This window comes from Polypterus senegalus, chromosome 10, assembly GCF_016835505.1.
Source record: "Polypterus senegalus isolate Bchr_013 chromosome 10, ASM1683550v1, whole genome shotgun sequence".
Taxonomy (NCBI): domain Eukaryota; kingdom Metazoa; phylum Chordata; class Cladistia; order Polypteriformes; family Polypteridae; genus Polypterus; species Polypterus senegalus.
This window is the reverse complement of record NC_053163.1, coordinates 125671244-125688599: the sequence shown is the minus strand read 5'-3', so window position 1 is coordinate 125688599 and position 17356 is coordinate 125671244. Positions and strand designations below refer to the sequence as shown.

General features: G+C 41.4%; 1 protein-coding gene across 2 annotated transcripts in view; it reads right to left on the bottom strand.

Moving 5' to 3' along the window:
• LOC120537529 (serine/threonine-protein kinase PAK 3) overlaps positions 1-17356 on the bottom strand; it is a 180099-nt gene that overhangs the window by 37178 nt on the left and 125565 nt on the right. For both annotated transcript variants that reach the window (XM_039766538.1, XM_039766537.1), the window contains 5 exons: positions 16379-16532; positions 12813-12850; positions 4898-5044; positions 2449-2626; positions 1505-1568 (listed from right to left, as the gene is read on the bottom strand). In XM_039766538.1, coding sequence (XP_039622472.1) covers positions 1505-1568; positions 2449-2626; positions 4898-5044; positions 12813-12850; positions 16379-16532 — 581 coding nt within the window. The remainder of the gene's footprint in view (positions 1-1504; positions 1569-2448; positions 2627-4897; positions 5045-12812; positions 12851-16378; positions 16533-17356) is intronic.

Sequence of the window (17356 nt, the reverse complement as noted above, 5' to 3'; positions counted from 1 at the left end):
GTATATGCAATATATGGCAAGTTACCTATGGTGAGAAAAATCATTAATTATTATTGGATATTTATCAAAAATATGTTCATCTTATTTCAAAATGCTTATTCCTTAGAGGATCACAGTGGAGTTGAAGAAACTAATCCTGGCAGCAAGAGATAATTTAATTAAAATGCAGGCCTAACCCATAACATCAACCAAACCATTGCCATCTACACAATCAGTCTGCCTCAATTCAGCGTCAGCATCAGAATAACTTGCGTATCTTGAAGATATAGGTTTATAGGTTGATAAGGTCATTTATTGTCATGTGTACAGGGTACAGGGACATTTTTACTTGCATGTGCTAATCAGTATACGACAGGCTGCCACTTTTCTGCATCACGATTAGTGCTGTAATTACTATTATATTCACATTTCCAAACCTCAGTGAAATTTTAAAGCATCACTGATCTTAAGAACAATGCATCCACTGCATTACACTTTTGTAACTCTGACGTTAGCAACCAAACAACGCATCGCATGTCAACAAAAAGTGGCCGTGCTCACATATACGGTAGTAACTGCCAGCATGTTCACAGTCAAGACCACAGACGACAACATTCCAGGCCTGCAAAGCTATTGATCGGTGAAAAGAATTTTGAGCAACACGATGAACGCTTTCACCACCATATTAGCATGAGAGTAAATGAGAGCAAATGAAGGAAAAAAACTGCCATGGATATAAGGGGTACAAGTCACATCCACACAGAGAGTGTCCAGTAGAAGTCACAATAACCCACTGAGCTGACCTCCGCATACTCAGTAGGTTCATTTAACATAAATAACCCCTTAACTTCAGTGTAACTCTTTAGGCTGGAAAAAAAAACAAAAACATTTGACATTGTCATGGATGGCTGGGGCCCATGCCTGACCGAGACGCCTCTGCCTTGGAAGGTCCAGAGGAGCAAGTGTGGACAGAACATCACTTCCCCTGGAATGCTAGATGACAGCCCCCCTGGATGGCAGCAGTACCTCAGACTCCCACAGGGCTTCATGGGATTTGGAGTTCATTACAGCCCTGTTGAGAAACGGGGGTGCCGTCAGGGTGTGCTGCAATTATTCCTGAGCCTGTGTGGGCAGTTCTTCCACCACACCCAGAAGCGCTGCCGGAAGTAGGTCAACATGCATCTGGAGCACTTCCGGGTGACCTATGTAAGGGACCAGCAGTCAGGTGTTAGTGGACGAGAGGAGTGATGGAGATAGAGAGAAGAGAAGAGGAGTAAGAATTGAGGTGTGTTTTGTGCTTTGAGGACTGTGTTGTGTGCTCATGGGAACGGGGAAGATGTTCCACAAGAGCAAGGAATAAATAAAAAACGTGTGTTTTTATAAGTGTGCCTCATGCGTCTGTCAGTGTCGGGTTAAGCGCTGGTATAGCGCCATCTGCTGTCACAACAGACACTGGCTCATTTTCCTTTCTAGATAAAGGACCCTAACGTGTTGGTTTTGGGAAAAACAAATAATTAAAACTCACCCTTGGCCAATCTTTTCAAAGCGTGTGTATTTCTTTTTGGGGTCACCAACGCTCACTATGCTTCCTGAAACAGAACATAAACAGGTTAAGCCAGAACAGTTTTACAAACAATGCAGTTGCTATTCATTTACATTACTCTTTTAACTATTTATTACAAAATAAAGAGAAAAAGAACCTGCCCCCAAACCACTTTGATCCTTTTAAAGAGAAGGGCCATAAAAGATGTCGGCAGCAGCTCAGAGACATTGTATTGATCCAATAGGCAGCAAAGTGTTGAGTGTTACAACACTGATGAGAGCAACATTTATAGATAAATTAGACAGACACCATTCTAGGTAAGCACTTCCCAGTTTTGGTTCTGTGCCCTTCCATCCTATTGGCTCTTACTGATCACTTCATAATAGACAGAATTAAAAGAAAAAGCAGGAATGATTTTGTTGAACAAGTAGTGCATAATGAATGCTGCATTGTGACAGACAAAGGTAGAAGTGATGTTCAGCATTTGTGCAGAATTCCAAGAGAAAATCAAGGAAAACATAGCTGCTCCAGCCATTGCTGATAATTAATAGGCATTTAGAAGTAACAGTAAGAGTTCTGTAATGTTTGGTTGTTTGTGTATTGTATCTGTGACAGGTGCTTAAATGTCTGAATGTTTCCTAATCTCAAGTTCACAGATGCTAGATTAAAAAAACCACACATCTGAACGATACGTAAGATTTCTGGTGATGTTTAAGCCCAACCAGGATAACCAAAAAGCAGAAAACAGACACAAGATGACCATGCAAACTCCATGCACACTGCTTGGGCCAGGATTTGAACTCCTGATTCTGGAGTACAAACACCTGCACCTCCATGTTTATTACATTCAAGGCTTCGCACAGATGTCTGGGCCTTTTAAAGAATTAAAGAAGAAGAAAGAAAACATTAAAAAATCATGAACTTACGTAATCGCTCTAGAATTTCTTCATCTGTCATCTTGGACTTTTTTCGTTGTCTGTCAGTGTGCCTGTATAAACTGCTCATTGTGCTCGTGTTCTGGGGCACTGAAGACACTGGTGAAGTTGTGACCTCTTTCACGGATGCAGGTGGGGTGGCAGGTTCAACAATGGAGCGGGTGTATATCTGGAAGAAAGACCAGCGCATTGCTGAAAAAAAACTGGCAAGCTCAACCCACCATTGGGGCTGTAAGCTAATTATAGAAACAGGGACATGTTGTATCTTTTCATCAAAAGCAGCAATGAAAGTATATAATATAAATAGTACACACAACATTTCCAAATAATAGATAGTCCTCAAGTCTTAAACTTTCAATTCTATAGACTAATGGTAAGAGTAAAGCAACTTCACCCAGGTCTTCGATCATCTTACCTCGTCAGAATGTCAGCCCAACTCAAAACTAACCCAGCATTCTTTGTTCTGTGCAGTACCGCGCTGGGGATCATAAGAACATAAGAATTTTTACAAATGACACGAGACCATTCAGTCCATCAGGCCCATTTGTTTAGCTAATAGCTAAGCTGTCCCAGTATCTCAATTTCTCATCCAGATTCCTCTCAAGCGTTGTCAAGGTTTCTTCTTACTACTTGTCACGGTAGGTTGTTCCAGATTCCCACAACTCTTTGAGTAAAGAAGTGCTTCCTGGCTTCAGTTTTAAATGCACTTCCTCTTAATCTCCACTGATGTCCTCAAGTACGTGATTCACCCTTAAGCTGAGGGAACTCTTCTGGATCTGCTTTATCAATGCCTTTGAAGATTTTAAATACCTTGATTAAGCCCCCATGCAGTCTCCTCTGCTCGAGTTTAATTCTAAGGGTCTGTCAGAGTAGCACTTGATACACCTGTTGTTCTCACCTGCACAGCTTCAAGTGCTATGTTTTTCTTGTACTGTGGTATATGAGAAACCCTCTGCTTTTTATCTTCCTACTCTTAAGTGGGTCTTTATATTAATTTATATTGCTTAAATCCATTTACAATTCATTCAATATATTTTTCATTTCCACCTAATGGCTTCATTAGGCTTTATTTGCCACATATCCCCCAAATCTAGAACCTTCTATTGACTGTCTTAACTTAGCTGCTTCATAGATATCAACTAATCCATCTAACTCAGTGTCTTCCGCAATTTTAACTTATTTGTAACTTATTCGTTGCATATTCCTCTTGGCAGCACCTGTGAACAGTCCCTAAAATGAAAATAAAGCTGAGGAGTCCAAAGGCATATAGCAGAAACACAAACAAACATACGGCCACATCAGGGTCCAAGCTCCTGGACAGGGTGGCTGGCTCACTTTCTTACCTCTTCATATCTCTACTGCACCTCCTGATGCTTCCACCTGTCATTTTCTTCTCCACTCTGGTCACTCTTCTTCCTGCTCTTACCAATACCAAACCTTCTGACTTTAAGCTCTAAGGCTTTAATGCTTTATCACTTCAAAAGGGGGGCTTTTAAGCCCAGGCCAGGCAACACTTCAAGGACAGGCCTATAGAATACTTCAAGGATCAGGAACTGCTGGGGTTAACCTCCTGGAACTCCTCCTAGCAACCCTTTAGCATGCTAGGACACTGGCATACAGTGGGCATTGTTGGGCTTGGGGGACTCCCAAACTACATCATGTGGTCCTCTGCTGTCCTCCATGTATATTTACAGTCTGTCACAGGAATAATTAACTAACTCCAGAGCATCATCCACTTTAGAGGAGCATCGCATCCCCTAATGGCAGTGGTGTTATGTCACAGACAGTATTGCTACTGCCAGTGCACTTACAGACAGGTCATCTTGTGTCAGAACTTCTGTCCTACCTACGTTTCAGTATTTAGCCCACAATTGTGTCCATGCTGGGCCCTCTGTTCAAATCTGTTTCTTATTTGATGTTAATTGCAAGTCTGCAGTTGACCATCATCTGCATAAGCAAATTATTCACCTTTTTTCAAGCCAATTACTCTATAATGCAGTCTGCGCACTGCACCCAGAATCCCTGCTGGTGACGATGATGTAGCTAATTATCTGTCCTGTCTTTGTCTGTCTTGCACTCACCATACTTGTAAGACTCAAGTACTTCTGTCAAAGTGTGGCAGTGAGAGGTGGACAGAAAATAAGGGAGCACCTCATTACGAGCCGCTTATTGGACTGTAGTAAGAAGTGTGTACTCAGTGAAGGGCGCAATACAAGAATACTTTGAACTGAATCAGATTAATTCAAAACTTATTTTTTCAGTCAATCAAATTTTCATACATTTAGGAAATCTAAATAGTTTTCATATTAGTCAACAATATTGTTTTGAAATATTCATGTTCTCATCGTCACCAGCAGCACTGGCAAAGAACACTTATTTTAAATTTTAGCACACAGCTGTCTTTAAATTGCCTCTAGAAAGTTTAACAGCATTTTTTTACCGATTTGGTGTGCTCAGGGCGTGGGGCGATAATGGGTGGTGGCTCATTATCATCATCATCTTCTTCTTCTTCATCATCATCTTCATCATCATCTTCTTCTTCTGACACTGGAGGAGCAAGGGGGGGCTCAGATGCTGTCTTTGTTCCCTGCACAAAAATGAATGGAGTTAGTGATTGTTGACTGACACCGTGAACTGACCACCAGAGGACGGCAAACAGTAAATCATCCATCCATTTTCTTAACACGCTTGCAGAAAAGCATATCAACGCTTTGAGAAGCAGAGCAGGAGAAGATACCAGTTCACTGGACTATTCATTCACACTCACTTGTTTCACATAAATGTGGAGTCATTGTTTAACCTAACCAGCACCTCTTTGAGATGAGGGAGGAGATCTGAGTTCCTGGAGAAAACCCACAAAGAGACACGGGCCGACCAAGCAATTGAATTCATATTCCTAGAGTTGTGAAAAAGCAGTGACCACTTTGCAATTATTAAAATATTCGAAAAAGTTTGACAGGAACAGGCTGTTCAGCCCAACAAAGCTTGCCAGTCGAGTTTTGAAGGTCTGTAAAGTCCTACTGTCTACCACACTACTTTTTAGTTTATTCCACATGTTTGTGGTTAGCTGTGTGAAGGAAAACCTCCTAATATTTGTGTGAAATTTATCTATAACAAGTTTCCAACTGTGTCCCCGTGTTCTTCATGAGCTCACTTTAAAATAACAATCTCGATCCACTGGATTAATTCCCTTTATAAATTTTAATACTTCAATTAGGTCAGCTCTTAGTCTTCTTATGCTTAAGCTGAAAAGGTTTAGTTCTTTTAATCTTTCCTCATAATTCATCCCCTGTTGCCCTGGAATGAGGCTATTTGCTCTTCTCTGGACCTTTTCTAGTACTGCTATGTCCTTTTTGTAGCCTGGAGACCAACACTGTACCCAGTACTCCAGATGAGGCCTCACCAGTGCAGTATGAAGGTTGAGCAGAACCTCCTTGGACTTGTACACCACACATCGTGCTATATAACCTGACATTCTGTTAGCCTTCTTAATGGCTTCTGAACACTGTTTGGAAGTTGATAGCTTAGAGTCCACTATGACTCCTAAATCCTTCTCATAAGGTGTACTCTCGATTTTCCAACCACCCATTGTGTATTCAAACCTAACATTTTTACTTCCTATGTGTAATACTTTACATTTACTGATATTCAATGTCATCTGCCATAAATCTGCCCAAGCCTGTATGCTATCCAAGTCCTTCTGTAATGATATAACAGATTCCAAATTATCTGCTAATCCACCTATCTTGGTATCATCTGCAAACTTAACCAGTGTGTTACTTATATTCCTATCTAAATCATTTATATATATTAAAAATAGCAGCGGCCCTAGCACTGAGCCCTGTGGAACACCACTCTTAACATCGGCCACACATTAGGGCGCTAGATGACCTAACATTGTGTTAGCCTTCTTAATGGCTTCTGAACACTGTCTGGAAGTCCACTACAACTCTTAAATCCTTCTCATAAGGTGTACTTTCAGATTTCAGACCTTCCATTGTGCATTCAAGTCTAACGTTTTTACTTCCTACGTGTAATACTTTATAGTTATTTAAATTTAATTTCATAATTGGGAGCTCCCTGCTTACAACATTTGTGCCCCTTCCTATTAATAAACCTTTACACTGTTGACCTTTAAAGTATGTTGAATGCTAGGAATTGTATCAAGTAAAATTTACACACTAGTTCTTTACCACTTACAAGTGAGTCGCCTGACAGTACTCAAATCCCATGCTTTCCTCCTAAGGAATGAACGCATATGCCCTCACTTTCTGCTAGTGCTAAGGCTTAACTCTATGAGTGCTATAAGGTGTTCTATCCCATTATTCTTTGTATGCGTTAACATCTTCCCATAGAGGAATTGCTGTTATCTTTTACTATTTGCCACTGCAACACCGGTTATTTACTTATACACCTGCTGGTTTCTGCATGTACTTTCTGCGGTTTTTGCCCAGCACCACAGATGTACAGTTTTGAATACAAGTAACCTTTCCTCACTATTTTCCAAACACTCCTGTGCAGGCAAAAAAAAAGGAAAAAAAAATCTTCCTAAGGAGTTCTCTATTAACCTTGCTGCGAGGAGACCACCTCTCATCCAGACATTGCGGGTTTGCAACTGATCAACAGTTCATCACAGTGCAATCTGTGAACTGAGATGCTTCGTGGTGTGAGTTGATAAGGATACACTTGATGACGAGGATGGGATTTACACTGTGGACAGGTGGAGTGTAGTGGCAGTGTTGTACAGAAAAGGTGGGGGCTGAGAGAGAGAGAGAGAGAGAGAGAGAGAGAGAGAGAGAGAGAGAGAGAGAGAGAGAGAGAGAGAGAGAGAGAGAGGGAGAGCTCAGCTGACATGACCAGGAAGTGACCTGCTCAGAGTTTAGAAATAGTCCCTGTAGGGGCCGAGATTAGTAGTTCTCCTATTATTATTAGCTGATGGTGCAATAGACTGCTTTTGAGCAAGATGCTGTGGGTTTGTGACTCTCCACCAGCAATTCACCGTATTGTGAACTGTAAACTGAGATGCTATGTGGTGTGAGTCCATGATGAGGTGGACAGGAGGCGTGTAATGTCAGTGTTGTGCAGCAAAATGAGGGGGCAGAGAAAGAGAGAGAGGGAGCTCAGCTAACATCACCTGGAAACGCTCCTCTTGCAGTGTTCAGAAATGGTCTCTGCAGGGCCTTGTGGGGCCAAGACTTTGAGTTCTCCTATTAGCTTACTTTGCAATGCGTTTCTGAGGCAGACATTGCAGGCTCGTGAATGACCACCAAGAGGTCACCATAGTGCAAACTGCAAACTGGAATGCTTTGTGGAGAGAGTCTACAGCAATACACTTAGCGATAACGGTAGGATTTGCACTAAGGACAGGTGGAGTGTGGTGGTATGTTTACGTAGAAGAAGTGGGAGCTGACATTGGCTGACAGTGCTCACAATGTTCAGAAGCATTCTCTATCCAACTAAGACAAGATGTTCTCCTATTAGCTCACGCTGTAAAAAGAACTGGCAATTGTACCACATTACATATCTGCAAACTAACACATTTTATGGTGCGAGTCCTCAGTAATACAGATGCATACATACCACTTGGAATCTAAATGAAAACATTCATTCCTATGTGCTCTTTCCATCTTTCATAACTGCAAATATCAGTTTCTCTGGATCTCCCATGATTCTTCCTGTCATTCATTTGGTGTCATGTTCTTTATTGTACTGTATTAAAGCCAGATACCCAATCACCAACCACATCAAAATGTACTGTTCACTTCAATTTCTCTTTGCCTTGAAAGAACTTTGTTTTAATGTCCAGTTTCTTCCCTAATTACTCAGACCAGCTGCAGCTTTTCTGATCAGCTGCCCATTTTTCCTATGTGGTTGCTGGGTTATGGCCATCCTGATGATAATGAAGGATTGTGTATGTTTTTCAGTCCTTGAGGGGTGTTTTCTTAAGCAACATGAGACCCCAAAGTATTTATGTTCTGTGAATCACAGTCAGAATCCACACATCATCACTGATAAAAAAGCCAGCTAATACTGTTTTCTAACCAAGTGATCATACAGCTACCATAAAACAACTACTTGTAAAGTTTTTATTTAATAAATATGGACTGATTGATACTTTTTTATTGTTTAAATATTGCCCCTAAGCTTAAATATGGTATAAATCTTGTTTTAACTGTCACAAAGCATAGCATAAAATTCTCTGAACTTTCTTAATGCCAGTCAGAAGCTGGCGACTATTCTAGTGGGAAACTTTCCTGGACAGGGCGCAAGGGCCTACACATCCTGACACTCACCAATCCACCTAATTAGTATATCTTAGAGGTATGTGGAAAGAAAACCCAGATAGATATGGGGAGAATATTCAGACTCTACATGGACAGCAAGCAGGCACAGCATTCAAGGCCAGGATGCAGAATCTGTGAGGTGGCAAAACTACCCGTAGTAACACGACTCTCAATCATAGCAGCCTTATTGTTTTCAACAGGCTATCTGGACAATACAATTGAGAGTTTAACAAATAATAGAAAGAAAGTTTAAATATTGGATAATATAAGGAATGACACCTGCTGCTCATATTCATATTCATCCTGGCGTGAGCGAGTGTTTGACTAGACAAGTACACCTGTCACACTGTAAAGCAGGAGCTTAGGAGGGAATGAAACCACCTGTGGACCAGCAGCCCAAAAGCTTGCTCAATCTTAATTTTCAGTATGAATGCAGACTGTTAAAGCATGACTTTATGATAAATTTGACCTTTTGGGTTTAAGCAGGAGGTGTCGGAAAGTAATTACCAGAATGATAATTTACTTGTGGCAGCCTGGAGCCTGTAAAGCTTCAGGCAGTGGCTATTATTGTTATCTCCTGAAGAAATGTGTTTTTGGAGCTCTGGTTTACTCATTTTTCAAGGCTGTCTCATATGTGAAGACGGAAAGCAGAATGTTGAGCCTTACATCACTGTCATTTGTTTCTCCTTAGAATACATGTGATATTCAGGCACTTTCAATGTTTGAAGCACATACACTCACCAGCCATCTTATTAGGTACACCTTGCTAGTACCGGGTTGGACCCCCTTCGGCCTTTAGAACTGCTGCAATTCTTCGTGGCATAAATTCAACAAGGTGCTGGAAACATTCCTCAGGGAGTTTGGTCCATATTGCCATGACAGAATCACGCGGTTGCTGTAGATTAGTTGGCTACACATCCATGATGTGAATCTCCAGTTTCACCACATCCCAAAGGTGCTCTATTGGAATGACATCTGGTGACTGTGGGGGCCATTTGAGTACAGTAAAACTCATTGTCATGTTTCAGAAACCAGTTTGAGATGATTTGAGGTTTGTGACATGGCGCGTTTTCCTGCTGGAAGCAGCCATCAGAAGATGGGTGCACTGCATTCATAAAGGGATGGACATGAGCAGCGACAATACTCAGGTAGGCTGTGGCATTTAATCAATGCTCACTTAGTACTGAGGAGCCCAAAGTGTGCCTGGAAAATATCCCTCACACTATTACACCACCACCACCACCAGCCTGAACCGCTGATACAAGGCAGGATGGATCCATGCTTTCATTATGTTGAAGTCAAATTCTGACCCTACCATCTTAATGTCACAGAAGAAATTGGGACTCATCAGATACCCCAGCATTTACCCAATCTTCTATTGTCCAATTTTGGTGAACCCATTCAAATTGTAGCCTCAGTTGCTTGTTCTTAGCTCACAGGAGTGGCACCCAGTGTGGACTCCTGCTGCTGTAGCCCATCTGCTTCAAGGTTTCACATGTTGTGCATTCAGAGATGTTCTTCTGCATACCTCGGTTGTAACGAGTGTTTATCTGGGTTACTGTTGCCTTTCTATCAGCTCAGACAAGTCTGGTTATTCTCCTCTGACTTCTGGCATCAACAAAGCATTTTCACCCAGAGAACTGCTGCTTACTGAATATTTTCCCTTTTTCAGACCATTCTCTGTAAACCCTAGAGATGGTTGTGTGTGAAAATCCCAGTAGATCAGCAGTTTCTGAAACACTCAGACCATCCTGTCTGGCACCAACAACCATACCATGTTCAAAGTCACTTAAATCGCCTTTTTTCCCCATTCTGATGCTAGCTTTGAACTTCAGCAGGTTGTCTTGACAATGTCTACAGGCCTAAATGCACTGAGTGGCTGCCATGTGATTGGCTGATTAGATATTTGTTAACAAGCAGTTGAACAGGTGGACCAAATAAAGTGGCCAGTGAGTGTAGCGTGACAATTTCTGTGAGAGGCTTACCAGGATGGTGGAGGCACAGTGTTTCAGGTTTACTTCAGTAGCTTGTGTACAAAAGGTATAGGGGATTTTGTATTTTAATGTAAAGGTGGACTTTGCTTTTTTAATGTAAAGGTGGGCTTTGCTATTTTTCAAAAAGGTTTATGATACAAATTTAACTCCATCTTATTTGTTGAAGATATATCATTAAACTTTATGTGCTAAACTTGTCCCTCAGTTAAGGCCTTTCCATTTATCCATTTTAATGGACACCAGGTGGCGTTCCAGCCAGTATGGTAGGTGCAAGGTCCCTTACCCAGCCACAGGACCAGTTTATTGGAAGGATAACTAATTACATGGACAATTTGTTCCCTGACACAATAGGTGGCAATCCTCGTGGACTACGGTGCCTGCACAGATACCCGCGGGGCAGGCTGGGAATTGTAGTCCAGCAGCGCTGTCCTGTGGTGTTCCATCGGGGCTGCCAGGGGGAACTGCAAGGACAAATTGTCCCCACTTCAAAGAACCTCCACCTGACCCAGAAGTATCTCCAGCCTTTACCGTCGTAACACCGGAGGTGCTCCCGGGTCTGGCATAAAAGAAGCCGCTTGACCTCATCCAGTTGGAGTTGGGAGAGGAGCTGGACAACACTCACCTGGAGGAATGGAAAGAGGGAGAGAGAGAGATAGAAGGAAGGAAGGAAGGAAGGAAAGGAAGAGAATAAAAGGAATTGTGCCTGTGCAGTGTTTGTACATCACTTGTACAGATATTTGTTAAAATAAATCATTATTTGAACTCATACTTGTATTTGTGTTGGTGTGTTGGAGGTTTTGGAGCCTTGGTGGCACTCCCTTGTGCACCAAGTGTGCACCAGGCAAGCGCAGAGGTGCCCCAAGGTTCACTGCTGGGTCATTTTCTCTTCTCTTTCCATACACGACCTTACTAGGCCCAGTCATCCAGTCCCATGGTTTCTCTCATTTGTGCTGTACTAATGATACGCAGCCGTATCTGATGTTCTGCCCAGAGGACCACATGGTACCAGCTAGAATCTCTGCGCTTCTCACTGAAATTGTAACCTAGGATGATGGAACATCATCTCCAGCTGAACCTGGTAAAGACAGGCTACTTGCTATTCCAGCTTGTCTGTCTGTTTAGCACCCCATCTCTGTTCAGCTTGGCACATTACCACTGACACCTGCCAGGTCTGCATGCAACCTTGGGGTTGTGATCGATGACCTTTTCTAACCATGTCACTTTTAGTCTCGCAAATTCACTATATGCAGCATCTACAAGATCAGACCATATCTGACAGAGTATGCAGCACAAATTCTGGTCTTTTCTTTGGTCTGATCACATCTAGACTACTGCAACTCTGCTGGCAGGAGTCATCAAGTGTCACCAAGATGATTCAAAAACCAACAGCATGTCTGGTTTTCAACCAGCCAAGGCTGGCACATGTCACTCCTCTTTTCAGATCATTACTTACACTTCCTATTGCAGCACACATGAAGTTCAAGGCCTTGATGCTTGCCTATAGAGTAGTCAAATGAATCAGCACCTATGTTAATGGGGACACTTGTGAGGTCTTGAACCTCTCAGGTGAACTGATGAGTGGCATCTGGTGATGCGACCTTTGCATGGCATCAAATCTCAATCCAGACTCCTTTCAAGTGTCCCTCCTAGCAGGCTTCCCACCTCCTCATGAACTGCTGACTCCCCAGTGTGTTTAAGAAGCTCCCTTGTTTGGTGAATTTCTATCTAACTGATTAGGAATTTGTAATCTAGGAAGTGTAATTAGCTTGTGTTTTGTGCTCAGCCCTTCACTTGTGATAATCATTTTCGTACCCTTGGTTAATGTTTACTCCATTATGTTGCATCTGTTAAGCATATAAATTTCGACATAAATATAAATGAGACTAAAACTCTGTGCTGCCGCAAAAGGCTTCCTTCCACCAGTGTTAAAAATCAGTCAATTCACTGAACTGTCTGTCTTCACTTACACATGACTCGTGCTATCAGTGATCACTGGATACTTCAGAACATTTGTATTTTTCTGTGTTACATAATTAAAGTGACAACAAGAGAGTAGTTGAGGAAAAACAGAACTTACCAGAGCATTGGACGCTATATAACCATGAGCTGACTTATCTGAAAAATAAGCAAATAATATTTATTACAAGTCATATACATGGATTTGGCATTGGCTGTATTTATTTATTGTAGTCATTGTAAAAGCAATAAGATAGGTCATTTACAAATTTCCAGTGAAACAATTGCATGTCCTGTCATCAAGTGGTACAGAAATGAAATATTGCAGTTTATTAAATGCTTGGAGCTGATGAGTACTGAAAGCCGTAATTATTTTATTACACAAGTCAACAGTTAGAGGGCTAAGGTTTAAACAAAATATACATTTATTTGCCTGAAGATCCTATTTTTGGTCAAGAAAAACAGGATGGAAATTCCATGACACATTTTATAACACAGCAGCCAAAGACTTTAAACAGATCTGCACAACTAGGTCTATAATGTTTCAAACACAGCTTGGACTGTTTCAGCCAGATTTTATGACCTCACGTAAATTTTCATTTTCACTTTGCGCAGCGTCCAGCACTACTGTCTGCAGAATGTCACTGCGTAACTTAGATGTTACAAGGTGTTCACTTTGAGAATTTATTTCTTTTAGAATTCATTTTTCTAAGCAAAAGTATACATAGCAATAAGGGTTTCTTTACGGCGAGTACATTTCTGTGCAGTTACCATTGCAGTATAACTCTTCCTGATCATTCTGAATATTTATTCCATGGTGCCACAACACTATTTTGTTTTGTGCTTGGACATTGCCATGTTATCATTGTCGTTAATGGTACCATGGTATGTGACCCCTTAAATACTGGCCTGGCGTTTCATTCCTATCCATACTCAAATGAGCGTAGTGCTAATTTTTTTCTCAAATTTCAGAATTTTTGGTTTTCCGACTGACTTTAATTTCTGATTAGCACTTAGGCTTTGCTGTAAAAGTTTTCATCTTCATGATTTGAACTTGTTTCTGGTTTTGACCAGGTTTCATCTCCTGCTCAGCCTTCGGGCAGAATATTACCAGCAATTAAGGCTCCTTCTTAACTTTACTGCTTTTATTGTTAAATTGTTGTTGCTACACCACAACTGGCAAATTGGAATTGAAGTGGTCTTAGCTTGAGCTGGATGTCCTCTTATCACTAAGATTTATTAGTTTTTATATGTTCTGCCACCAGTAATATCAATCTCTACACTTTGCAGTCTGAAAACCTCATAATCTTTACCTCTTCACTCATTAGAATGTCAGTCCTAAAGACGATTGGAGCGAAGAGTTCTAAAAGAGAAGCTTGGTGAATGATTTAACGCAATTCTAAAGCGGGGTGTGTGATATATGGCTGGCAGTTTATCCCGGCCAATACCCCCACGTCGCTAGATGGAGTCCTCCCTGCAACAAGAAGATGGCCCGAATTCCAGCAGGGCATCATGGACCATGGAGTCTGGCTTCACAGCTCTGCTGGATACCGTAGGGGCCACCAGAGGACGCTGCAGGGAGACATGAACATTGTTCACATTATAGCCCTGAAGGGCAGAAGAAAAGAAGTTTTCATCTGACCCGGAAGTGCTATGAAATCCCATGGACTGAGGGACAGAAGCACTTCCAGGTCAAGGAATATAAAAGGACTCTGGGAAAGCCCAACAGACTGAGCTGGAGTTGGGAGGAAGTGTGACGGAGCTGCTGGGTGGAGAGGAGGATTGTTTATTATTGTTATTATTATTGATTTATTATTGTGTATAGTGGAGGTGGAGGTGCTTTGTGCACAATCTTTATTTTACCTGGTGTCTGGACGTGTTGTCTGTGGGTTTCACGGGGCAACAGCGACCCCTGCTGTCACAGGTGAAATAAAAAGCAAAAGGATCTTCAATAGGGAAAAGCAAAATGATGTGCGCTAAATCCATCCATTTTCCAACCCGCTGAATCTGAACACAGGGCCACTGGTGTCTGCTGGAGCCAATCCCAGCCAACAAGGCAGAAACCAATCCCGGGCAGGGTGCCAACCCACAACAGGACACACACATACACACCCACACACCAAGGCCAATGTAGAATCGCCAATCCACCTAACCTGCATGTCTTTGGACTGTGGGAGGAATCCCACGCAGACACAGGGAGAACATGCAAACTCCACACAGGGAGGACCCAGGAAGTGAACCCAGGTCTCCTAACTGCGAGGCAGCAGCGCTACCCACTGCGCCACCGTGCCACCCGTGCACTAAATTAAATTATCAAATAGAGAAAATAAAATGCACTCTGCTTACATCAAAATTTGTGTTGTTTACAAGAAAAGGGCATATAGCACTTGTGTCGAAGTGTTTTCATGTATTCATTCTGCATGCATGTGTCTGTATGTCATGTAGAATTTAAAAAAAAAAGATATTTATTGAAAACAAATCACCAGAAGTGCATGAATTCTCAACTAGGCTAAGAAAATTGCAAAGTAATGGAGGTTGGGGGTTTTCGCACGCTATAGTTTACCTGTGAGGAAAACAGAGTAATGCGCACAATGGTGCGTTTTAAGGTGTTCATGTGGAAAATAGGCAGCATGTCACACTTTTATAAAACTTACTACTTTCATCTGCAGTAAAGAAAACAAGAGGCATAAACAGAACTGATCTTCCTGGTGGTGTGGTGTGGTGTAGAAAAGAACGCAGGTAAAGACAGAAATGTGAACAGGGCTTTAGGGATTAGTATCTATCCCACTTTAAAACCCTTTGTATGGGAAATCACCTGATAAATTCATGTTAATGTCACTTTTGCAAAATTGCATGGAAATCGAGACTGTTTCTCTCATCATTAATGCTCAAGAAGTCACATTACTGTTAGCAGACTCACATGGCCACCCATCTGCTTACTGACTGTGACTATACAGCTGCAGGGAGTCTCTGCATAGGGCGGATGCTGAACGAGTGTCATTATAGAATGACAAGGACAGAGGAAGGTGTCCTCATAATGGGATGTGTAGAGCACATAAGGGGTACCAGCGGATCACTCAATTGTAATGATTATGTCAACCTCATCACTTTGTGTTATACTCTACTATTACAGTTTTTTTTTCTTGTTTTTTGTTTCGTCTTATTACATTTTCTTGTATTAGGAATTTGTCAGTTTTCACATACCCCGAGCACAGGGTCAGCCATTGTACAACACCCCTAGAGAAAGTGCAGGTTATAAGGGCCTTCCTTAAGGGCCCAGTAATGTAGCATCTCCTTTGTCTGTAACAGGGATTCAAACTGGCAACCTTCTGGACACCACTGCGGATCCTTAGGCTCAGAGCCACCACTCCACCCAAACTCAATGTCTCTGGGAGTCTACTACCTTTTCAGAGAACTATTACTTTTGTGATCATTATTCATCTCATGGTAATATCAAGTGCTCCCTTGTAAACACACATCGGGTTTAGTATAAAAGTTATGTAAGACTTGTTTGATACAGAAATCCATTATAACACTCCTTGGCATGCTGTGGGCCACTTGCTTTGTCCTTTCCTCATAAATTGCCTTTGCCTTGATTGATGCAACAGACCAGTTAGTTTCTGAATTTGGGAATGGTAAAAACATGTTACAAAATATCCTGCACATAGACTCAAGCTCTATAGTTACCTCCAGAGGTAAAGCTCATGTATTTCTGATTATTCACAGTCTCTTTGGAATCGTAGAACTTGAGGACATCAAGCACAGCTTGGGGGTTCTTCTTCTGTTCCAGTTTTGTTATGTTGGATGTTTGAAGTAATCTGGCCCACTGTTCTGGAATCCCCTATTTGAAAATAACAAATAGTAATCATTTTATCTCCTATCTCTAATTTACTCTTATTTATTCTTCTATTCTCTTGAAATAAAGTACAATAATGGTTGTTGGACTAATTCAGTTATTAGGAAAAACTGGGCACATAATGAATGACAAGTTTCAGCTCTTCTGTATTAGCTATGTAATTGAAAAAATGAGTTATTGCATTAACAGATTAAGACCCCCACCAGGCTCCTGGGGGTCATACGCAGATTTTTATACTTTATGAACGTCACATATACAATTAAATGGAGGGTGGTCTCCCTCAGATATTTAATGGTGAGTTCACGCACTGCGGCTTTAGTTTATTTCAGACAACCAGCTTAAATTTCTTAAACTTCTTATTTCAGATAATATTTTAATGCTGGACACTTTTCACTTGATTCAGTCAGATGGAATAGAGGAGGCAAGAGGGGGACTGGACATGAGTGAATGAGTAATGGGAAAAAGTGAGCGCATTACAGTTTGAACTGAAATGTTTTATCCAGTAATTGAAACTGGATTTGTCCAAAGTACTACCTTGGGAGATAAGATACATCACCCTCATTAATGTTTATTGACTCAAGAACAGAAATTATTCACTATGTGCTACTCTGGCCTTAGAATGCTGTTGACTTAACTTGGGGGTTAGGGTTAGATCTGACCGTGCCTTACCGCCACCTACAGGCCTGTGATTAACACAGCAGCTCTCTTATTTAAGCCAGAAGTTCTTATGTGGGTGTTGGGTCATTCTTTGTTTGGCATAAATGTTATATATTATTTATTTATTTTATGTTATATAATAGTTTCTTGAA